Source organism: Leptidea sinapis, chromosome 23 (assembly GCF_905404315.1).
Source record: "Leptidea sinapis chromosome 23, ilLepSina1.1, whole genome shotgun sequence".
Lineage (NCBI taxonomy): Eukaryota > Metazoa > Arthropoda > Insecta > Lepidoptera > Pieridae > Leptidea > Leptidea sinapis.
In genome coordinates, this window is record NC_066287.1 from 10,800,187 (window position 1) to 10,826,412 (window position 26,226).

At 34.1% G+C, this 26,226-nt stretch overlaps 1 protein-coding gene across 1 annotated transcript in view; it reads right to left on the reverse strand.

Annotated features, from left to right (window-relative positions):
- Positions 1–26,226, reverse strand: part of LOC126971225 (extracellular sulfatase SULF-1 homolog) — a 124,242-nt gene that overhangs the window by 9,456 nt on the left and 88,560 nt on the right. Inside the window, exons 4-5 of the mRNA XM_050817403.1 lie at positions 8,935–9,086; positions 6,907–7,076 (exon numbers count right to left, since the gene is read on the reverse strand). Coding sequence (XP_050673360.1) covers positions 6,907–7,076; positions 8,935–9,086 — 322 coding nt within the window. The remainder of the gene's footprint in view (positions 1–6,906; positions 7,077–8,934; positions 9,087–26,226) is intronic.

The window sequence follows — 26,226 nt, forward strand, 5'->3', positions numbered from 1 at the left end:
ATTCTATAAAATTTAACTCTCTTAGTCTATATGGGTCTGTTATTGATACGCCTTCTGGCAAACGGACCTTATAAAATCCTCACAAAATCACAAGAAAGTATTTTTTTTGTGAGTACACATATACAATTATTACAATGCCGTACCGCTCAGGGTCTTTGATTCAAATTCACACAATACCTTAAATCCCAAGAAATCTTAATCAATTCACGAATTTTATAAATAAACTTTCAAAATCGAAACAATGATAATACATTAAGAACCTAATCTTGCCATTAGTAAGTCCAAAGTTTTAATTAAACACACGAAGTAAAATGAAACAACATTGGATGTTATCGTTAATTTCATGTTTTATTTAGTGGTATCATTATAATATTATAAATTTAAAATACTGTTTGTCGATTTATTTCTTATTGCAATCCCGTTTGTCGGCGCGACCCTTCCGGACTGGTTTTCTGACCACACATTTCGTATGTTTTGTCATTCGCTTAAGAGATGGTGAATAATTATATAAGGGTATTTTATAAAATAAGAAAAACTTGATATAACTTATTAAATTACAATTTATCAGAGATTATGAAATTAATTTGTAATCTTCTTTGAAAGTAAAATTAATTTTATTTATTAAAAAAGAAAATGAAAAATGCACGGGTGTTCTAATATTATCTAAAAGCACACACAAATTATTGCAGATATAAAAATAGCGTCCTAAAACCACAGAAAGAATATACGGAGAAATAAATATATCATCTTTATTGACAGGGATTATAAAGGATATTCGAGGGTTGTCGGTACAATGATTTATATTATTGCTTTATATAGAGCACAGCTGTGAAAACAGAGGATATGATGCATTTTTTTCGTGGTTTGATCGATTTTAGTGCTGCACCTCAGTCGATAAAGTAAATATTTATAATAAAAATGATATCCTAAAACGGCCACCAGTAAAGAGATTTATTTGATTAATTGAATTACCTTAGTCAAACAAAAAACAAACTAGGTATTCTATTTAAAACTACGACACTAACTCATGTTTTCATCATAGATACTAATAATGTGCTATATGTTGATACCAGATGCCTGCGGCTTCGTCCGCGAAGATAAAGGGTTTAAAAAAATTATAAGCAAGTTTGGAATTGAAGATTATCTCATGACCTATTCCAGTTCCGGTTCCCGTTTACGCGCCCGTTCCCAACATATTATATGAATCTTAATTCGAGGTAGATTGTATGGCAAACTATACCTACTATTGGTATAGTTATAACTCACCGCCGTGAATTTAACCATGGATTATTCCGGGATAAAATATGGCATATGTCCTTTCCCAAGCTCTAGTCTATCGAAATCCAAATTTCATCAAAAGCGGTTCAGTAACCCGGCGTGATTTTTTTTTAATGAAAATAAGAGACGAGACGAGCAGGACGTTCAGCTGATGGTAATTGATACGCCCTGCCCATTACAATGCAGTGCCGCTCAGGATTCTTGAAAAACCCCATAAATTCTGAACGGCACTACAATTGCGCTCGTCACCTTGACACATAAGATGTTAAGTCTCATTTGCACAGTAATTTCACTAGCGGCGCCCTTCGGACCGAAACACAGTAATGCTTAGACATTACTGCTTCACGGCAGAAATAGACGCCGCCGTTGTGGTACCCATAATCTAGCCGGCATTCTGTGCAGAGGAGCCTCCCACTGGTAAATGCGTAACAAAGAAAGTTATATTCGCATTAATAATATTAGTAGAGATAGCTTATTGGCCAGGTTTATCTTTAACATAAAAAAAAAAAACGAAAACCATTCGTTAATTTTTCTTTATAAGAATATTGACCCCTATTACACGGCATAATATAAACTAAAACTTAATAGCGTTTAACGCTACACAAACTGCATATTGCATTTCATCGCCCATTCGCAGTTACTAATCTCCTAAAGCCTTGAAATAGTAGATTTAACGGCTTAGTCGAGGTTTATTTTTGTTTTCATGACTGCACTAAACGTGTTCTCATGTATGGTTGTAAATAGGTTAGCTTAACGGTACTTTATATTATATAGCTGACCCGGCAAACGTTGTTTTGCCATATAAAGTATAATTCACGCGATAGTTTTATAAGTAATAAAATATTGCATATATTATAGCCTGTACATCATTTTGTTCTATTGTCAATAGTTTTTGCAGCGCACGCAAAAATAGGTTTTCGATTTTACACCTTGTGTTACAAAATAGCAATTTTATTACGGATCCCTAATTTTGAAAAAAAAATTATAGCCTTCCTCGATAAATGGACTACCCAACACTGAAAGAATCATTCAAATCGGACCAGTAGTACCAGAGATTAGCGCGTTCAAACAAACAAACAAACAAACACTGCAGCTTTATAATATTATTAGTAATTAGTATAGATAAATACACGTTCAAATGGTACGAAATAAGATTTTTATTCATATCAAATACGAGCAAAGAAAGTCAATGTCTGAATCGGTTGTATACCTATTTAGCTCAAAAATTACCTACTCTTATTAATGTGAAAGTACATACATCATACCCCTTTAGAAAAAGTTGATATTTTAATGAGAATAACTGGTATAGCGTTCTTCTTTCAATGAGAGTAACTCTCTTGTTAATCCCCATTGTATGGAATGGCCCGAAATATTTACACAACTTATTATACAAGGCGAGTAGCAACTGACAACGCTTTTTTATGACAACTGACGAGGATAGCATGATGTTCTGCTAGTATGTTCTACTCAGTCTACCCATTACAATGCAGTGCTGCTCAGGGTTGAAAAAACCAATAATCTTCTTCGATTCCGTTCATCACATAGACATAAGATATCAAGTTTCAATAACTTATTAATCTCACTAGATACGCCCCTTCAAACCATACTACTGATTGTCAGCGGAAAAAGGCACTACTATGGTGGGTACCATCATCATCGACATGCCGTGAGAAGGCCCCCATCCAAGATACTATTTTATGAGTAGATTCAATTCTAAAAATCGATGTATATATTAGAAAATATTCATGAAATATCAACTCATAAAACAACTACAGCTCTTAGACTATATTTGCCGATCGCGATGTAAGACAAAAGACGGAACATGTCGACGCCGACTTGACGCACGCAATGCTCCATAAATAAAATAAAATATTATATACGTGTGTTTCCATTGAAGCGGAACGGAATTGTAAGGAGAATAAACCAGTGAGATCGTTCAAAATGTTGTTTTTACTGAGACCTACAAGGAAAATTCCATTTCGATTCCGCTACAGTGATCTTAGGTACTTGAAGGAGTCTTTTAGGGCGTGGGAGATAAGTAACCTACGCTGTTCATGCTCTTTTACACACGACGTTGTGATGCCACAAGACTGTTTCTGACCTTTATGGTGTATTGACGGTTTTTTTTGAAGCGACCTCTGTTACTTCGTCAAATACTTTGTTCTGCCGTTGAATTCGTAAAACCCTGTCTCGACATCTAACCGCTACAAATGAGCTAGGGTTGTCACAAATACTTGAGCACCATTTATAACACAGGTAATAAGCATATTAAGCAAATTGATATACATAGAAATAAAATATTTGATAATAAATTTAACTAAGTAGCAAAGCCGTGCTGTGGCACTAAAACACCAAACGCGTCCGACTGGTTTCGCGTACGAGACACGTCTAAATTAGTAGGAGTACCGATTTGCAGTGGAATGAATCGGTACGACTGCAGACGGCGCGGGTGGAAAGAGGACGCTGTCGTCCTTCATTAGGTAGCGCACACCATCTTGCTCTATTCCGCTGTCACGATGAACTGGGTACACCGCGGATTGATGTGTGGTTGAACATGATATATTTCTTCGATACTGGATTACAGCAGCAGGTAAGTAAAACAGCTCCTCAGAGCAGAAAGTCATTTGTAGTTATAGAGAGAAACTTTATCACGTCAAGTATTCCGTTTCGGACTTAGCAGGCCTTATCTATAGAAATAAAATGCTAGAGGTTTTCATTTGGGCGCATCATGGAAAAACTGCTGGATATATTTGAGCCTGGCCTTGAGCTGAGCCTTGTAAGCCTTGTAAGTTTTATGCCTCAGACACTTAGCCCCTATCTATCTTCATTTAAAAGTTTTAAAAAACAACGTATTTTACAAGTACTACGCACTCAGTCATGTGTGTACACGGACGTATATCAGCTAGCTTAACGTGTAACAAATCTACCTACTTAATTAATATACTGAAACATTTTACAAATTTCAATTTTGTTTTAAAAGAAATAAAATGTAAGCATAAAAATTAACGCGACTACTACGTCCTTTTTGCATAGCTTAATATATGTACATAAATTTAAATTTTTCAATATCATAAAACCTCTAATGTAACTTATATTATTCGCTGCGCCTGTTTTGCGTAATTACTGTAGCTAATATGTGCTCTCAAGGCTACACAGGGCAAAATAAAAGAGACGAAGTAATTTTAGGAACAAAAGACAAGGTCAGGCAAGGCTAAGCCTCTTGATTATAACGGTCTCTAAGTGGTTCCGTATGATTTTACAAAATGTGGTACATTCCTTAAACTTCACCAAAATCTTAAGCAACTTAGTAGCAACTTATATTATGGTTTATGAGCAATGTAAAAATTCAAAGATCGTAAAATGTGGTATGCTTGTATTTGGGTCAGTTTGTCACTGTATTTAATTTACGGTAAGATAATATAATTATTTACCAAGGTAGGTAGCTACTTAAGTAATGGTGATAATAATAAAATAATAATTATTACGTAATTACAATGTAAATAGACATAGGTACGTAACGCGCCATTTCGAACCGTGGACTTTTGTAATATCATTAGTGAATACCTGGAAAACAAATTCAAGATTTCACGACAAAAAGACGCGGTAGAAATGCGTTCACAAATATATTTAAAATCAATGTTGGGTATAAAAGGCATTTCCCTCGTCAAGGATGGGTAAACGTTCAGCATTCCTATTGTCCTGCATATCATTAAAATCGTATTAGTGTGTGATAAAAGAAAGCGTGTACCAATGCGCAAATTGAAAATAAAATAGTCTACTTATTTTATTATTATAACAACATATTGAAATTTAGTATAGTAAAGGAATTAATCATTGTAATATTTACATTATAAGATTTCTGTATTATAATTCAACTTGAAACGATTGACGTAAAAAATGGTTACGCCATTTTGCGAAATGCGGCCATCTTGAAAAATACGTTGCATAAGTCAGAAGTAAATACTTTCAGTGCAGACAAAAGCAATTCGGTGAAGTGGAACTTGTATACTTGTTGGAGAACCCTAAATGTTGCCAACTCCTTAAAAATTTAAGGGATGTAAGATGGACGAGAGAGTTGCTAAAACATCGAAGTTATTCGTGTTCTTGTTGAAAATTTTTAAAACTTGTTTTGAACGACGAAAGTTAAAGGAACGACGACTTTAATAATTGTCGTCGGTACTCATGTTAAGAACTCACGAAATTATTATTCTTTGTACGTTAAACGAAATCAACTTTAAATAAGTAACTTAAGCACGAATTTCGTATTTAACTTTAACTATTGTTGGTAAAGGAGAATAATTAAGCATGATTTCCTGAAAAACCAAGTTTTGCCTATAAACTTCTATTAACGCACTTATGTTAAGTCTTTTATATTTCATTATACCTGTTTCTATTTTCGTAATGTTATCTTTTCATCGTAATTTTCACATTCTGTTTTTTGCATGTAGCAACCGAAGATATTGATGACTATATTTAATATGTTCATAACTTTCGCTTTAATGACATAACGCTTAATAACGTAAGTGAATTGTTAATGAGAAATAAAAAAAAATAAGAAATATGCAATATTGGATTGTAAAATTCAGAGCTGCAATAAAATATCTGTGTTATTGTGGGATTTTCTAATATGTATATGATAAATGTTTTTCGAATTAAAGACCATTAATTTATAATGCAGGATCACCTGGACAATAAAAAAACATCGTCTCACAGAAGATATAAGAAAAGATAGAGTCTTTCAATAATAAGAACTGGAGCTGTGCAGTGCTGAAGAAGAAAATAAAATATAGTTTCTCGTGTACTTCAATACTGAAGTTTGTAGATGTAGATAGATCCGAATTTTTTTGTATATGGCAATATTTTAGGATTTTTATAATAGTTATTTGTCATCGAAATCAATATGCATTGTATACCTTAACGTTTTTCGTAGTGAGATGCGGATAATATGCGTTAATTCTTTATATTGTATATTATTTTATATTTTTTATATTATTGTCAAGAAGCGAAAAAACAAAAAAAATAGCCCTTGTTGATTTAACCCCAAGCAACCTAAATATCACTCAGTCCTCGTATTAGGCCGGCGAATTGGGGAAAAATCACCCTTCCATGGAAAGCCACAGTAAAAAGTAGAAATTTTAAGTATGGGGAGAGAGACTGGGAGAGAGATATCGTGTTGCGATTTTCTCTGACTATGCAAAAGTGACTAAAACGAAAATTTATTTTCTTTTTTTGGGTTCATATAAAGCCTATGCAACTCACAAATATACTGACTTTCTATTGGTAACGGAAATTTTAAAATCTGTTCAGTAGACACAGGGATTAATTACCGCCCACAAATTCACTCAATACTTCTTTATAATATTAGTACAGATGTAAACGTAAATAACTTCGATAATTTATACGTCTCGAATCTAGATAGACTGTGACAGCTGTGATAACATCAAAAAAAAAATTGAGGCTGACAGTTAGCCTCTATTTTGAGCAATACACGCACAATAACACAAAGTGTCAATATATAATTATATTTACGAGTGTAAGACGTGGCTTGTCACGCACACTAAAGTAATAAACCTGGCCTGTTTTCACTGGTTGTCTTTTAGCAATAATTATCTAAGGTAAATAACTTACTGATGTGTGGTAACGTTGAAGAACAGATGAGAATATTGTGGAGCTGAATCTTCCGGTCCATGTGGGGCAGGGAATGACATCACAAGAAGAACAGGCTTCCTGGCAAACCTACGCTTCGACGCCCGGAGGAACGCTATCGAATCGTTCGCAATCAAATCTGGATAATAATCCTGGAAGAAAAGTATGCACTTCCATTAGACATTTGCCAACATCATAAATTTTTATAGATTTACTTCTTGGAAATTGCGTTCAGATTACTTACGGCCGTTTCCAATACACTAACTACTACAGATAAAGATAAATTACTACCTTCTACTGTTAGTCATTAGCTGTCAATAATCTGAAGAAGTCCCAATATACCCGATAAGTCATTCTTATCGCCTTATATTGGGATGCGTGAATTGCAATTACAATACAAATTCTATCGCTGGTAAGCTATACGTCGTCCCATTGACAGACAGCGTGTACGGATAAGGTGAATTACCGTCGATTAGTTTATTGGGACAGAAAAGTCAACGATAGTTACGATTTTTATCTCAAGTAACAGATAGACTGAACATCGGGAACGGCAGTTACACAATTCGAACGTATAAAATGGCCATACACAGTTCTGCGAAGACATTTGGTTTGCAAATGCAGCTGGGCCGTGATCTTTTTTTTTACCCTGAATAAAAATATGTCGACGAAATACCAGTTTTAGGTTTTTGTATTCAATCTAGTCTATGCTTAGTTTATGATATACAGTTAAGTATTTAGTTTTAGGTCGCTACATTTTGTTACAGATAAGAACACTAGAAATATTATTATGAATTTATGTGTCTGTCTCTTTTTACAGTCGCTTTAAATCATTTTTAGAGACCGAGACCGTGTAATGTAATCTATCTCATTCTCTGTCTGTTTCTGCCCCTTCCGTCTCGCTTTTTCGTTTCATCGAGTTTCAAATCACAACGATTCTAAATTCAAATTCAAATATTTTTATTCAAAATCACTTATTGAACGTGAACAACTTCAAAGCACGGTCCTATGACTGCTAATAATGAGGCTGCGTACCTGGTGTATAATAATAACCTTCGAATACGGAAGGAATCATGTTTATTGGCATTTAAGCAAGAAAGATTTGTAGTTGCAGAAAAAAAAATCAATGTTTTTTTAGCCAGCATTGTAATAAGGCTCAATGATACTTGTACAACGTTTCTAATGCTATCAGCTGTTGCGGCGAAATACATTTCTCCTTTTAATGTTTTTAAAATTCTAGAGACTGTTAATAGAGATAATTTATAGGTAGCTATGATTCATATACGGACTGCATTTATATTGTAAAACAATTAAAATAATCTGCATCACTTTTGAAAATTTTCAGTGCCAATATATTCAGAATCATGGTCCCATTGCAACCCGCCACTTTTAGTTGTTTTACACCCTTTATATCATTGCAACATTAAACTTTTGATCAATATCTGTGTTAAATATTTTGGTGGCAGTATTCGCAAATGAAAATTAATTACAACTCAGGGTTCCTCCATAAATAATGTCACACGTTAATGGGGTGGGAGGGGGTTTTATGTCGACGAAATGTGACATTGTGTGACAAGGGACGTGGAAGGGTTCGAATTTTGAGACATCACATTTTTTCAAAATATAAATCAACACACTTTTAAAATGACCAAAAAAATGCGATTTAGGTAATATGTAAATATTACGGTAAGCTAAATTATATGAAACATACCGTGCAGTTTTGCTGACAAAAAAAAACTAAATGTACAATAAGAAGTTAACACATTACGGAAAGGTAGTGATAATGTTCAAACTGAAGTGGAATCTAAAATCAAAGAATTGCAAAGAAAACTGAATTTCAGAACACTGCTGTTTTAATTTCATAAATTTATAAATATAAAAATGAAAAATACGTGATAACACGCTAAGTTGGTCTCACAAATGTTACGTGAGCTGTGAGAAAGACGAGGGAGGGGTCACTTAATTTTGTGCATGGCCCCTTACTGAAATCACTTTGAAAAGAATGTCGTTTACCTTGAAGTAATCATCACCGTGTTTGATCTTCTTGCCATTCATATTGATGCTGTAGTTGTAATACTTGGAGTTCATTATAAGTCCCCCCCACTCACGCCATCCGGGTGGAATGTAGGAACCGTTATACTTGTTCAAATACTTGCCGAAATAACCTGAGGACAAAGTGAAAACATGTTTTATTAACATGCTTTGCAGAGTTTGAATGCCAATACAATTAAACTTACAAGCTTACTATGCTACATGATAAAAAATACAAGATATTTATTTGCAGGATTAACTGTTTATTGATTTACAGGTAATAAAGTACTTAATACTGTAACAAGGAGTTCTTATCCGCATATAAGAACTCATTGTTCTATGGTTGGCCGTCAAGCTAAAGAGTTAGATTTGAATATTGGCGCGAATGAGAACACCATCGAATAAGACAGATTAGAGGATGAAGTAAAGCAAGAACGGTTGGCCTTCCGCCTAATATTTAATATTTATAAATATGTTGAATAGAAAGTGGAAAGAATATGAATATAAAAGTAACAGACTACATAAGATTGTTTTAATTAAACAACGATCCCGCGTGTGGGTGAGGACTCACGTGCTACAATATTTAGCTGCCCTTTCCAGGCAATATATATATATATATATATTAATTAATGATATACATATATATATATATATATATATGTATATCATTAATTAAGCCTGTTGAAATAAATATTATGATATACGTTCACAAAAATCGTCACCTTTTTGCACTTAATAGTGATTTTCATTATTATAACACTAGAAATAAGGGATTGATTGTAACTAATTCTAGTAGGCTTCATAAGATAGATACATAATAGCTTTAAGGGTTAATGTATACACTTTTAAAGTCCCAGCCACTGTTCAGGCATTATCTATAAATAAATTTAGATATTTTAATAAGAAATGGCTCTGTCGTAAATCCGACAGCCTGAAACTAGATTATGATTATTTTATAGCAATAGCAATGACAGTACAATATTGTGTATTTCATTAAAAAGACCGCAAAAAAATATGCTGGGAGAGTTTCTTGCGCCGCATCTTCTCTCTCTCAGAAGGCCATTTGTTTCCGAAGCGGTAGTAGTGTCTAGTATATTAGAAATGACATCAAAAAGAATTCTAAAGGAATCAATTTTAAGTAAATAAATACCTTTTATGCCAAATATGAGGGAAAGTTCATTATTTGTATCAAGGTGTAACATTTCATTCTTATATTTAATATCAAATTATATAAAGTTAAATCCACGTTCACTTGAAAAATTCATAATAATAATTGTAAAATTATACCCTTATTTTAAATTTAGTTAAAATTATACAACCCAGTTATAAAAATGGCTAACCTAACCATCTACTACGTTAGAAGCATTCATAATAAATGTTTGACATCAAATTTTCCGTTCCTCCATTAGCAGTTGGATTCTCTAGGACGAATATTAATGTAATTAACAGGATATGCACACAACATAACGCACTTTTAGCTAAAGATGTTGATTTGTATACTCGTACCCTTCATCAATTCAGAAAGTTACTTTTAAAATTAAAATTTTCATCTAAATTGTAATAATTTTATTTACTTCTGTGCTTCTTAGTGAAGCATACCTATCTTACATCTAGTATTCTACGTCATAACTTAAATTACACGCTGTTTTTTCTTCCTATTATGGGGTGTACCTATATAGCTTTCAAAAAATTAACTTATTTAAGTCTATGTTGTACCTATGTATGTTGGCAAAACACAATAAATAAATCTATTAACTTTAACCCCAATATTATAGAAAAATCAAAAAAGAAACCGCAAGATATAATATTTTTTATCCAACGATGTTTTTACCAACGAAATCCCTTTCAAAATATATCCTAAATCGAACTTTTCATGCAGCTATGAAAGCTTTGCTCTTTTTAATTCTGCTGTTAATAAGTGCAATGTCGGTACGTACAGCTGAGCTCGTAAAATGGAGCGGGATTTCAGTCCTCCCGGAGGGATTAAGGTCGGACGAAATGAAATTCCTCCGGTCCGTGATGCTGGATATTAATGTCGTGGGAATCATAAATATTAGATCTTAATGACAGCGGAGGTTTCATGGCGAAAGTATGCACGCAATTAGGATTATCAGTTCGGTTACGTTTTGAGCTTCGGTTCGGAAGCTTTAGTCGGATTTACCGCATAAAGGTTATACTCACAGAAATAGGACAGTATATTATGATACAAATGAGCTAAGTGTCTCATTATACACGAGGCTGTGGGTTGCAGCCCAAGTCGTAGTCGAGGGCATAAATTAGCCGAGTGTCTATTTGCTCACGAGTTTCATACGCACTTTTCAACACACTTGCGAGGAAAAAACAAATATGTATTGCATAAATCGTTTAATCATTAAAACAATTTTCCAAACGATATTATTCCAAAAATATAAATGGATTTTCACCCGCATAAAACCTCATGCTATTACAAAAAAAACTGCATTACCCGATACAATTGAAAATGTTCTGTTTACTCTCATATAATTTGCAGTTAGGTACTAACTTAATTTTGTAGGGATAATTCTATTATGCACATGTGTGTTAGTTCGGTTTACGACGAAAAGAACGATGTAATAAGGCTCACTTTACGAGCAAGTTTGTTGAAAATATATAGTAATAGTAAGAAAAGTAGTATAGTAGATTATAAAGAGGATAATGACGCAAGGTTCTTGTTTGGTTCTGCGTGGGCTACTTAAAATTATGACGCCACGTATAATATTACATTAAATAGGCTAAGTTGTTATATGATTTAAAATAATGGGCTGGGAGTTTCTTATCATTACTTCTCCCCATGTCAAAGCCCATTTACGAACAGATGTAGCTCCATAACGGTTACCAAGTATGGTTGCAATATATGTTATCAATATCTATGGTAAATAAATATATTTTCTATTTTTTTAACATAAATTCGGAGCATACAACTCAACATGTTTTCTGGATACCAAGCTAAGTTTGAATTCATGTCCGCGTCCAGTTTTGTTTTATTTCGACGAGTGCCCGTCTACTTAACCCACATTGTTTTAAAAGACACAAATTTCGAGCACTAAGTGACACGGTTTCTTTCCGTTGTCATTCGTAACGAGGTGTTACAGCCCACGGCACCTGACTCCATCTTTGTTTTACGTAATTTATTATTTTAATTAATACTTTAAGAATCCAAGCGCCCTTAACTGCGGTATGGAAATCTCGATGAGTTATGGCTGCGATTAAAAGTTTTTAAGTAACTTTTTGTTCTTCAACATTTTGTATTATCTACATCTATATAATCTTATATCTTATACGAGCAATTCTTGAATATATATATATCTTAATATTATATATATTGTATATTTTTATTGAAAAGAGCGCAAAAAAAGAATGCTGGGAGAGTTTCTTGCGCCGCTTCTTCTCTCTCAGAGCGCCATTTGTTTCCGAAGCGGTAGTAGTATCTAGTAGTTATTAGATATGACATATATATCAATTTTGAGAAAATAAATGCCTTTTATGCCTTTTTATGCCTTTAATATAGATATTTCTTTTGTGCGTCTGTTGTAACTGAACTCCTCCTAAACAGCTGGACAGATTTTAATGAAACTTTCTGTGTGTCTTCAGGTGGATTCGAGAATGGCTTAGATTCACAATTGAACTACCTCTTAAACGGCTGGACCGATTTTTAGCCGACTTCAAAAAATGAGGAGGTTTTTTGTGTGTTCCAATGAATTTGAGATTGGTTTAGATTCTCATTTCCGTCCATATAATATAATTATCCTGCTCATCTGTATGTAAGTGAACTCCTTCTAACGCCTGGACCGATTTTTCAAATTTAATACCTGTGTACAGGACAACGTATGTCGGGTCCACTAGTATGTATATATAATCTGAATCTCGGAAATGGCCCCCACGATTTTCACAATATTTAGTATACAGGGGATTTCGGGGGCAACAAATCGATCTAGCTAGGTTTTAATTTAAAAAAAATGTAGTATTATCCGTGTTTTAATGAGAAACAGCTACTACAGACATTATGTACGAGACTATAACAGCTCAGATGGGACATTGGGTGATCCGGAAAGCAGAAGACAAAGGTTCGAATCCAGATGTCCTAATGGTTTTTTTACTATATTTAATGTCATTATGAACTGTCGACTTTTTTAAGATTACTTTAGTATGTACATTAGTAAGTTTTAACGTTTACTTCTCTCTGTAGGTCACTTTAGGGATGAGGCACCCATTTTTCAAAAGTTTTTTAACCGACTTCTAAAAAGAGGAGTTTCTCAATTCCATCGGTATGTTTATTATATATGTACAACGATTACGCTGAGATTCATGAACCGATTTACGTGTTAACGGTTTGAAGACGGTGCCGAGCCAAATGTTATAAGTAAACAGGTACCTACACTCGCCACGAGTAACTTTGAGCGGCATAACTTCATCTATAACAAAGAACATCTTATATATAAAATTCTCGTGTCACAATGTTCGTTCCCGTACTCCTCCGAATCTGAGAATCGGCCAACATCTATTTTTCATATCCCTAAATGTTAAGGGTGATCCACATAATTTTTTTTTTAATTTTTTTGACATTTTTTTTTTAAATTTGTTTGATTATGAGTCAGCATTAAAAAATACATACAACTTCAAATTTTCACCCATCTACGATCAACAGTTACTTTTGTATCGCGATTTTAATATCGGCAATACAACGTTTGCTGGGTCAGCTAGTCTATACTAATCTATACTAATATTATAAAGCTGCAGTGTTTGTTTGTTTGAACGCGCTAATCTCTGGTACTACTGGTCGGATTTGAATGATTCTTTCAGTGTTGGGTAGTCCATTTATCGAGGAAGGCTATGTTTTTTTTTTCAAAATTAGGGATCCGTAATAAAATTGCTACCTTGTGTTACACAAGGTGTAAAATCGAAAACCTATTTTTGCGTGCGCTGCAAAAACTATTAACAATAGAACAAAATGATGTACAGGCTATAATATAGGCAATATTTTATTACTTATAAAACTATCGCGTGAATTATACTTTATATGGCAAAACAACGTTTGCCGGGTCAGCTAGTATAATATAAAAATATAAAGTCGCAAGTGGGCAGACGTCGTTGATAATTACAGTAAGTAAGCTGTTTATAATATTAAGTTTCATTTTGTTTAGGGCTTGGCACCGACTTAAAATCTGTCAGTAGGTAGTACATCCAAATAATAGTATTTTATTAACCGACTTCAAAAATGGAGGAGGTTCTCAATTCGTCGGTATGTTTTTTTTATGTTTATTACCTCAAAACTTTCGACGGGGTGCACCGATTTTGATAATTCTTTTTTAGTTGAAAGTTGATGCTTCCCGTGTGGTCCCATTGTAATTTGGTCCAGATCTGGCACTGGTATCCATGAGAACACCATAAAAGTCTTAAATTTGATATCCTTAAGTAACAAATTTACCGATTTCGATGATTCTTTTTTTATTGAAAAGGATAGACTTCATAGATAGTTGGTGAGAGTTTGGTAAGGTTCTGATTATGGAATCCATGACAAAGTAACGGTACTCTTCAATTCTTAGGAGCAAATTAACGATACTTGGCCGAATCTGTTTTATGCTATTAGGATATTTAAGTCATCTACCACAACGTAGTTATGGTCAAGTAATTGTCGCAGTCGAGAATGATGATCAATGGAACTCCTTAACGACTTACAGTAAGGGTGCGATCTGTGGCATAATTTCTATCTGTTTGCAAACAAATTGCAAAGTGCTTACGTTCATTGCTGCATTAAAAAACTTAGTATATCTACATATTTTTCGACAAATTGTTAGTTTGTGTACTTCAAATTCACTAAAAATTAAAAAATAAATTTGCAAAAAAACAACCGACTTCAAAAACACTATTCCAAAACAACAGATAATATGCACTAAATTAAAGTATAAAAATAATGCATATTTTTATACAATGTATTTAATTAATTGAATTCTAGTTACGATTATTGTAATATTTGGAGTCTGTGTCAGATAAGGTTTGTGAACTATATATAGGTTGAACTACATACATAGTTATAGGTGAGATGCGCTTGAGTCGTGAGGAGGCGAGAGCGGGTCGCGGCGATGACTTTATCGTTGATGATAAGAGCCGTTTTTCGTTGCATACGGTATAGTGTTTACTTTGTTACGTTCTTTTATTTTTCAATTCATTCTATAATAAATATATTACATATATGAACAAATTTGTTAATGTGTAGCTCACAACCATAAACCGTTGAAGGTAATAAATAAACTGTTATTGTATAAATTAATCTTACTTACAACGCAATAAATAAGAGATTGGAAAGGAAGTACTGACAACAAGACTAAAGCATTTCAAGTAAATATAGCACTGTTATCGCACGTTTTATTGGCCAATGTCTGTGAAGCATTTGTCAGTAATAGCTGTTAATTATCGTGCGTTTAATGCAGTACAAATAATTTATTATTACAAGCCCATCAATCATAGTCGGAATGCATCTTGCACATGTCCAAGTAATTTACATCCAATTTGTGTTTGGTGTGGCTATTTTGGGAAACTTAAGTTTTGTAGAAAATTGCTGCTTTTTTCAAATACAGTGAAAGCTCTTTATTCGCGGGGTATATGTTCCGTAAATATGCCGTGAATACAGAAACCGTAAATACGGAATGGTAATTTATATGGGATTATAGGGGATATGATCCTAGCTGACAAAATAAAAAACAAACATATAAAAAAAACAATTTAATTGAAGTTTTTGACCATACTTATTAATTATTATCTTCAGGCTTAGGCAACGGTTTAAAGAATTTTGTAATTTTTTCTTGCTTGGCAATTTATAAAAGGTCCTTCAGTTCAAACTGATATTCAGCACTGGCATTAGCAATTTGCCTCTTAAAAATAAGACTTCGTTCCATAGACGGATCAATTTTCATAAAGAAATCACAAAGCTCAGTTGCCATTTTTAAGCCTGCACTAGGACTTTTCAGAATTCAATGTCACATTTCCAGTGCTTGTTGAAGCCTCTTCTTCAATGGGCTGTGAATTTCACATTTTCCTCCAAGTCGATTTCATTCAAATCTTCATCTTGCATTTCAAGCAACTCCTGAATGTCACTTGATTCTCTGTGTTCGTACCCATCTCGTCCTATTCCATTCGCTATTTCGGCTATAATGGAATTATTTTTATTAATATGCCGATTACATCCGTGAATAAAGATATCTGTAGCCGCGAATATAGGAATTGGGTCACATTTATTTAATACGCGAATAGTGAAAACGCCAATAAAGGAAGGGCGAATAAGGAGCTTTTACTGTATTAAGTATTAGTGAAGACTCGGCAAAAAATGTTTTGCCAAATAAATTAAGTACCTACCCCGCGCCCACTCATTGTATGACATGTCATATGTAATGAAATATCATTGACTTAATTATTTGTATTGCCTATATATAGGTATTTCTAATTCAAAAAGTACAGGTTGCGGATAAGTAATTAACATATAATTATCTTATATACTAAAACCTTCTCCGAAACACGGTACATCTTATGTTATAATATAACTGCCGTATGCGTGAGAGAAAGGGAAGCCAGACAGACTGGCGCCGTAACGCGTTACGTTACGAAGCGGTTTACGGTGATTCCCCCATAGGAAATTATCACTTGAAAAAGGATATATTTTTACAAAATCTTTCCGGAATAATACTTCAGTTAAAAACTTATAGATCATCAAATTAAAAACATATAGTTACTAATATAGATATATAGGTTACTCACATCTGACCTTTGTTGTGGAACACAAATAATTCCAATCAATTTCAAATCGAGGTTTTCCAGAATCTCAGGAATAAATTATATTTATTGACAAGATAACACTATCCACACATTGGCTAGATATCCCAGTGACTCAGTTGCAATAAACATGTCAATAGTTCATTTATCTCTAAGTTTAAATACGGGTTAACGTAGAGTATTTAACCGAAAGAAGACGACAGACATATGACAATAGATTAGAAGCGACGCGGCAGTTTTAGTTCACAACAAACACGTCATAGTACATTAAACCGGTCACAAAGGAAATCCTAAGTTGTGAACGTGGATTTCTTGTCATATATAGTCGGAAAAGTAATTTGAGATAAAAAATTTGTAACCAAAGAAATGTCACTGTCAAAACGACAACTCAGAGAAAATCAACATTTTTCTAGGTAGTTTGATTCAAACCTAATTTTGATTCATAGTAAAAATAAAAAAAAGGATTGTGTGGTTTTATGAAACCACGGTAAAAGTGAAACTATCAAATTAAACACTATTCTTAGCTTTTTCCTCGTTCATTAGTTTTTTGGACTCACTAGCTGTGTCGTTGTTTACCAAAAGCAAATAAAAGTTTCACTTTCATAAATAACAACATTTACATTAAACACTGACAAAAACAAACAAAATAGCGTGGATCACTAGCACAAATGAGTAATAGTCTATACACTTATTCGGGGTCTGAAGAGCTTCATGATGACGAATCGGAATCAGTCACTCTTATTATAAACTGATCCGTCACTGAATCAATAAGGTGGTCGAGGTCACACGATATTTGTTCTCTTTTTTTATTACAAGTTCGTTAAAGAAAGCATGCACTTTTCGTCTTATTGCAGAAAAAGTAAATTCATAAACTTTTTACGAGGTGTTTTAAATTCTTCAGTGGTTTTATATTCATATAATAATATTGACACACTTTTTACACAAATTATCTTGCCCCAAATTAAGCCTATATATCGTCTGTGTTATGGGTTGCAAGACTATGATATATTTAATACAATATACTTACTTAAACATACATAAATACATATAAGCATACATAAATACATTTAAACATCTATGACTCGGAAACAAACATCCATATTCATCATATAAATGCTTGCACCTACCAGGATTCGAACCCGGGACCTCTAGCTTAGTAGGTAGGATCGGACTCGGCTATACAGGTTGTCTATAATATTTTGTGTACTTTACAAAATCACATTTATCATCACATTATTTACGTTTGTCTTCTGTAGACGAGCCAAATGTTTAGAGCTTCTATCTTATTGCCAGTGTCAGAGCAAAGTTTGCACAAAAAAAAATACATTTTAATGTTCGGATGTCTTTAACTGAATATCACAAAAGAAAATGTTTTGCAATATAGACTTTTATCTATTTAGACTATAACTTAAAATTTTAAAATGATATTCTAGTATATTTCGACACACACAATGGACAAGATTATTATTTTTAGTTGGCAGCACTATTGCTTACATTTTTGATCTCGAATTAAATTTCCGACTTTAGGTTAATATTTTTGAAGTGAAAACTTCCTTAGCTGCGTTGAGTACTTTTTGGTAGGAGAAAATCTTATGGGTTTGCGTCACCGACATGCTCATGACTGGGGCAAGCGATAAATAAATAATTAAAAAATAGACATTTCTTGGATGGGTGAAATCTAGTGAGTTCGCGTCACCGAAATGCTTATAGCAGCATATCTGTAGCAATAGCCCATGTTACATCGCATACCTATAACAGATAGCTAACAGCCTTATAGAGCCTACACTTGGACCTAGCAGCACCATGTCATCCGCGCAGCTGATGTTGTTTATACAAACACCATCAACCGAGCAGCCGACACGCTCGCTGCTGAGCCCAACTATGAGCTCGTTCACATACAGATTGATGATCATGGGCGAGCTCAACCCCCCCTGCCTCACCCCGTACTCCAGCCTGTTCGTATCAAAGAGGCTGCCGGCCCATCTTACATTGTTGGTCTGGTTAGCGTACCAGTACTGAAAGAAAGCTGCACCTGTGTATGCACGCCAGTCTTCTTGAGTTTTTTCCATAAAAGATCATTCGTAACAAGATCAAATGCTTTTGATAAATCAAGGAAGCATGACTGACGTCCGCCTATCAGTATAGTATTGGACACTGTGCTTTAGAATCAGAATGGCAGCTTCAGTAGAAAGTCCAGGTACGAAACCGAACTGCGTCGCATGAATATGCACATGTTTTTGCAGTTCTGAGTCAAGCACAGTATCCAACACCTTTGCCACAACAGTCGCTAGAGAAATGGGCCTATAGTTGCACTGATCTGATAAGTCACCCGTTTTGTATTTAACTATTGGTACAACAAAAGTCCTCATGAGTGCAGCTGGTGCAGCTGGTTATTCAGTGCTCTCCAATTTTTATCCCCATTAACATAAAACACGTGTGTTATAGATATTGGATAATTTAAGAGACATTCAGAAACCAACTTCGACTTCTTATTTTTAGATGGTGGTGTGAGTACAACATAACATATTTTAACGATCTACCGTTTGTGGTAGATGATAGCCATGAGATTGTATTGTTTGCTGATGATACTTCACTTATTTTTAAAGTGAAGCGACGTGCGGATATTGATGACGAGGTAAGCAATGCACTCTCAAAGATAGTGCGTTGGTTTGAGACGAATAATCTGCACTTAAACAGTAAAAAAACAAAGTGTTTACAGTTCATTACACCAAACACAGCGGAGGTACAAACCAACGTACTTATAAATGACCAGAGATTGGAACTTGTGGACACTACGGTCTTCTTGGGTATCACGTTAGATAAAAAGCTTCAGTGGGGTCCACATATTAACCATTTAGCAGATAGACTCAGCTCTGCGGCATATGCAGTTAGAAAGATTAGAGAGTACACGAATGTTGCGACCGCTAGATTAGTGTACTTTAGTTATTTTCACAGCATCATGACGTACGGTATATTACTATGGGGTCATGCTGCTGACATTGATATAGTGTTTGCACTGCAAAAGAGAGCTGTTCGTGCTATATATCAGCTTGGTAATAGACAGTCTCTCAAAGAAAAATTTAAAGAAATAAATATTATGACTGTTTATTGTCAGTACATTTATGAAAATTTAATATATGTTCACAAAAATCGTCACCTTTTTGCTCTTAATAGTGATTTTCATTATTATAACACTAGAAATAAGGGATTGCTTGTAACTAATTCTAGTAGGCTTCATAAGATACATAATAGCTTTAAGGGTAAATGTATACACTTCTACAATAAAGTCCCAGCCACTGTTCAGGCATTATCTATAAATAAATTTAAATGTTTTATAAAAAAAATGGCTCTGTCGTAAATCCTATTACTCCACTGCTGAATATCTAAATGATCGGACAGCCTGGGACTAGATTATTTTATAGCGACTGTACAATATTGTATATTTTTATTGAAAAGAGCGCAAAAAAAAGAATGCTGGGAGAGTTTCTTGCGCCGATTCTTCTCTCTCAGAGCGCCATTTGTTTCCGAAGCGGTAGTAGTATCTAGTAGTATAAGAAATGACATCAAAAAGAATTCTAAAGGAATCAATTTTGAGAAAACAAATGCCTCTTATATGCCTTTATGCCTTTTTAAAAATTCACCCTCATAGCTTTTCTCCAAACGCGCGAACAATTCTAAGTTATATTTGCCGAGCTATGGTCCCAAGCTCTTACCGTAACGGTAATGAATGCCATCTCCGTCTGGTTTAATACTGTAAGAGCATTAACAAAGGTGATGTCACGCGACACAGACTAAATCAAGCAATAAACTCTAACAACTAGGTGCAACTAGAGCTAGAGACCCCATGTTCGTGACTAGACTCGGTTTAATGCAAATAGAATGTCTGTTGCGAGCTCTCGAGTTTTATATTTATTTGTTCTGGGTTCTAGATTATGTAACTTAGAATTAATTTAATTTATTAATTAATAACACACATAAATTTACTTATATTTTATATAGCTTGCTCGCTTTTAACTTTAAAAGTTAAACCTTCTTTAAACGCACTGAGCACTTTATTGTTATTAAAAATGGTTATAATTTTTATTGTTATATTAATATTTATAATTAATATTTATTGTTATTAAAGATGAGGGCAGCGCAGGACCGATCGTCGATGAAATCTTTGGGGAGGTGTTTGTCCAGCAGGGGGACGCCTTCCGGCTGATGATGATGATGATGATGATGGGTTAAAAATACTTTCTAAACAAAAGCGCGATGGCTAGCGTCCTGATTGAATGATCATGGTGGCTTGGGCACGAGGAAGGGCGCTGGTGTGTGACGCAACTGTCGTCGACACTCTGGCTCCTTCTCATGTCCAAGTTACGTCAGTTGGTGCTGGGGCTGCTACTTGGACTACCGAAGACAGCAAACCTACCAAATATGTCGGTCTTAGATAGTCTTTGGGCCGTTTAGTGTCGAGAGACTTGATCCGCGGGGCCCAGAACCGCGGGCAATTTACAAATTACTATCTTTACGTTTCTCAATACGGCTACTGGAAACCCAAGCGATGGCTATTTCCGTCAACGGTATCAGCCTAGGTATTCAACGTAGAAATGCTGCCAGTATTCTGGGTACACTTCCCCGTAATGATAGTTTTAATGTAATGTTATCACAGTATTGTAATATCATACATATGTATTGTGGATAGTCGTATGGAGTCGAATACGAGTACAAAGTGCAATCGTATTATAATTATTCATATTACCAAATACGTAAATGTACCTAATCTTTGTGTATCAATATAAAAATAGAGCTAAAGTCCCTGTATTTATTTTTGCCGTTAAAACTGCACGTAAAAAGGTCAAGGTCATTCATGTCTATAAATCAATCTCGACAATTTTAAATCTTTTTGAATTTCGTAACTAGCGACTTACTTACTCGACATAACCAAGTAGTATGAAGAACAAGTTTATTTTTGTTCCTCGTGTTAACATTATGATTGTCAAAGTTTTTAGGAAATTCGCTTTTGTCTTCATACAAAACATTAACAAGAATATATTGATAGGCAACAGTTAAATTATAAATAGCCCAAACATCTGCAGCACAAATATAAAGTATGTTAAAAAGAGTGCCCCACGAAAGTGACGTAGGATTTTATTTAGATAGCTTCTTCTCAAAACTCTTCAAAATTTACGGATAAAGCATACGTCCTTTTCTGTACCCGCGACATTGGTTTTGAAAATTTTCATACACTTTTGCAATCAGTTGTGTTACAAATGAAGTCGTTACAAATATTCAACTTACATTTGCATCTGATGTATTAGGATGAAACACGTATAGTATAGGCTCCCGGGTAACCGATCAAACGGAATTAGTGGAGATATATGGAGATAGCTAGTAGCAACAGTCATTTGTTAAACGGCTAAGCAATATGTCAGGTTTCTGCACGGCGATTTATTGAGCTCAATTCTTGAGATACGATACAAAGTGTGGGGTCATAAAGTGATAGAGGGAGAAACTTCTCTAGAACCTCGAATAGTCGATATAACATCCTCTATTCAAAACTTATTCTTAATTTAATTAATTAGAGCAATTTTTATATTGCGACCAAAAGACTCGCTTCGGAAAAAGTTCAAGTTGATAAGCATCCTAACCCTTCCTTCAGAATACATATCTTATATATAAAATTCTCGTGTCACAATGTTAGTTACCTTACTTCTCCGAAACGACTGACTGATTACTACTTACTTACTGATTTTTACCAAATTTTATATGCATATTCAGTAGGTCTGAGAATCAGCTACTATCTATTTTTCATCGCCCTAAACGTTAAGGGTAGTCTACTCCAAAAATTTTTTGACAATTTATTTTATTTTTATTTTATTATGATTTAGCATTGAAAAATACATACAAATTAAAATTTTCGCTCTTCTACGATATACAACTATTTTTGTATCACGATTTTTATATTATTCTGTTCCATCCACCAAACCGATATAGGGTTGCAAGATGGCAATCGAATACAATAATTGTAGTACGATATATTTGGTAGGTCTGAGAATCGGTTGCATCAAAATTTTAATAATTGATTTTTTTTAATGGGCTAATGTTATATGGCAATACGACGTTTGCTGGGTCAGCTAGTATATGAATATAATATATGTTAGAAAAAACTTAAAAATTACCTAAAATTTTATAATATTATATTAAGTAGGCTAAAGTGTTTATATAATTTAAGAGATGAGCCTAGGAGTTTCTTCTCTTAAAAAGCCACCTTTACGAACTGATGTAGATTCAAGACCTTTAGCAAGTGTTGTTGAAACATGTTATGTTATTCTACAGTAAATATACATATTTCTATTTATAACACTATTACTTTCTGTTTCTAAGCCACTTTATTACACATTTTCCATACTCGAAGAATGGTAATTAATGGTAAAACTTTTCACGTCTCTAAATCAAAGTTAGTTATATAGAATATTTACTGACAAAATCGAACTCTTCTACATAAGTCGTAAACTTTGATTAAGGATTGGTCTCAGCTGCGCTCCAACTAGATACCACACTATCTAAGAACAATAGCTTTTTTATCAAGCCAACTATTAGATGCTTGTGTGCATGACACCTTGACACTCAATGGCATGTTTCAAATTGTAACATACGCTTCGTGTTATTTTACATTGATATTAATAAAATACAAAATAGATGATAATATATAATCTCAGTGTCTTGTCTTTGTAGTATTATTTTTACAAAGTCTTACTTCGCAACCCGGCATTTTAGTTTCAATTATTAGCAAAGTTTAACAGAACATGTGGCACGTCAACGTCACAGTCACAGTGCTCGAGACTGGCTCGAATACGCACAAGTATCTATCTAGATGGAGCGCAGCGGAGACCAATCCTTAATCTTAGGGCGTAAGCTCCATAACAAGAATTTTTCAAATCGATATTATCCAGAAAAGTGAACAGAATCTGAATGTGAAATGGATACTTAGTTTATTGAGTGCTGTCTGTTTGACCCGCAACTTTAGCCAGAATAGCCAACAACCAGTGTATACCATATTAGCTGATGTGTTTCAATGCTGCCACATACATATATATACAAAACAATTATATAATATCACTCATCGTAAAGGCAGCGTATTCAAATATATATAAACGTATTCATTCGACCGTTTTTTCTCCGACCATTCAAATAATAACGAAAAATTATTTTCTCTTTTATATATAGCCTATGACAAACCCACAAATAAAGCGACTTTTTTCAAAATCGCTACAGTAGGTCCAGAGCCCATACAACCTCACAGATTAACCTTTATAAATATGTACGTACACACAGCGCCGGGCGTCAAGATGACTTGAAGTATCTTTATAGATTGGGCACTGGTTTGAGGTCTTTTGAGTATTGTTCTCATATCTGGTCTGGCGCATAATAATAATACTTTAATTCAGACTCTTGATCCATAGTACAGACACAGTATAAAATATGTAATTAAAATAAAGTCAAAAATATAAATTACAAATTGAAACTAGGTTGCAATATTTACCCAGCGTCGATACATTGCTGAAAGCATCAGCCTGTCAGACAGACTTCTTATAATGCCGTTATTACACGTCTCAACCCTGGACATGAACGATGCAATTATTTTACGCTGGATAGAATTAAACGAATCAACCCTAGCCTTCGCGTTCATTTCTGAAGCGCTACAGCAACGTTTCAGGCCATTGAGGAATCTAAAAATGTTATTGTAGGCGACTCGTATGCCATCATGCGACTTCTTAGAATAATTAGTCCAAAGCTGACACGTGTAAAACAACTGGCAGAATGACTTAAAGAGACTAATTCTCACGTCAGGCGCTGAACGGTTATACTTTCTCGTAATCATATTGCCCACCACACAAAGAGCCCTGTGTTGACGCTCGATATCTGCGTCATCCTTGAGACATTACGATACAATGTGGCAAAGGTACTTGAAGGTGTCCACTATCTTGACAGGATGTCCGTTAATGCAAACTACGGGGATATTCTGAGGCACCTCTCCCGATCTAAATATTATCATTTCTGTTTTATTTAAATTATATGTAAGATTATTCTCTTTCGCATAACCCTCACATATTTTGATAGTATCAGCTATAGATTATACAACGTGTGAACCCGTTTTTTATCGTTAAATCCAATAAATCTGTTGAAAGGAACTACTAAATTAAGGCTATCTTACCTGTAGGGTAAGATAGACAAGATTAGACAAGATAAAAGCAATAGTGAGAATTATATTTATGTAGCTACTACAACTAACATTAAATTGATTACTTATAATTATTACATAAAACCAAAATTTAGAATGCATGTATATATAATATATTTATGTAATAACTTCCGAAGGTAATACCCCACATGGCCCACAGGCGTATATGCCTAAGTTGTAAGTTACGCCTACTTAGATTGAAATACCTTGTTATTAACATAACAGTGTCGTTTGTATAATGGAAGTAGTAATCTCCATTGATAAAACAGCGGCGAGTGGCACGCGCCTCGAGAAACGCGATGTTCAACGCCCACGCATAAGCAGAGCGGAAGTTTTTCACACTGTACCCGCAACTTCGCTACTGAACGGTTGTGGTATAAAGTAGTAACGATAAGCGATTATTTATATTTTAATTTTTTTATAGTATATTTCTACCTGACGATATGGACATTCTAGGTATTTCCAGGTCGATACGACTTGTGTACCTGAATACCACGATGTAAGTGAAGCATGTATTCACAAAATAACACATTAAAATCAGCATAATAATTGAAGAGAACAAAAACAAATTTATGTATAATACTTTACTAATTCATAAAATAAAAATATAATGTAATAAAAAAAAAACTTCAAAAAAAACCAAGGCTACATCGTGTTTAATAGTCTTTAAAACGAATGTATTATGAAATTCAAAAGAATTGTTAAGAAAAGTTTATGTTGTAAAGATTACTATAACATAAATGACTCTCTTAATGATAACACAGATTGGTAATGGAGTGACCGCCGTCAGGCTACTAAATAATAAATTTTATTGTATGATATTACATTGTAATGTAATTTTGTTGAAATAAAAAGAAGCCCGCTGAGTTTCTTGCGCCCGCTCTTCTCAGGTCTCAGGCATACTTTTTAGAATGGGAATAAAAAATATTTGAATTTGAATATATATATAACACAACCTTATTTTTAAATTAAATTAGGTACATCAATTAAAGTCGAAATTTGAATAATTAAGCTATTTACTTTCGGCATAGTTACCAGTTATAGCTATTTCTAACGGCAAATGCTTAATACTTGTACCAACCGCCACTACGATGGTATTAATTGAATGAGCCACGTGGGTGAACATAAAGTCACGAATATACGCGTACAAGTCGTACAAATGTATGAATTATTTAGTAGATAATGTCGCAACTAAACCAATGACTCCAACGCAGATATAAATCTGTTGTTCTATAAATATTTATTGTAATTGCTTTTGATCGTAT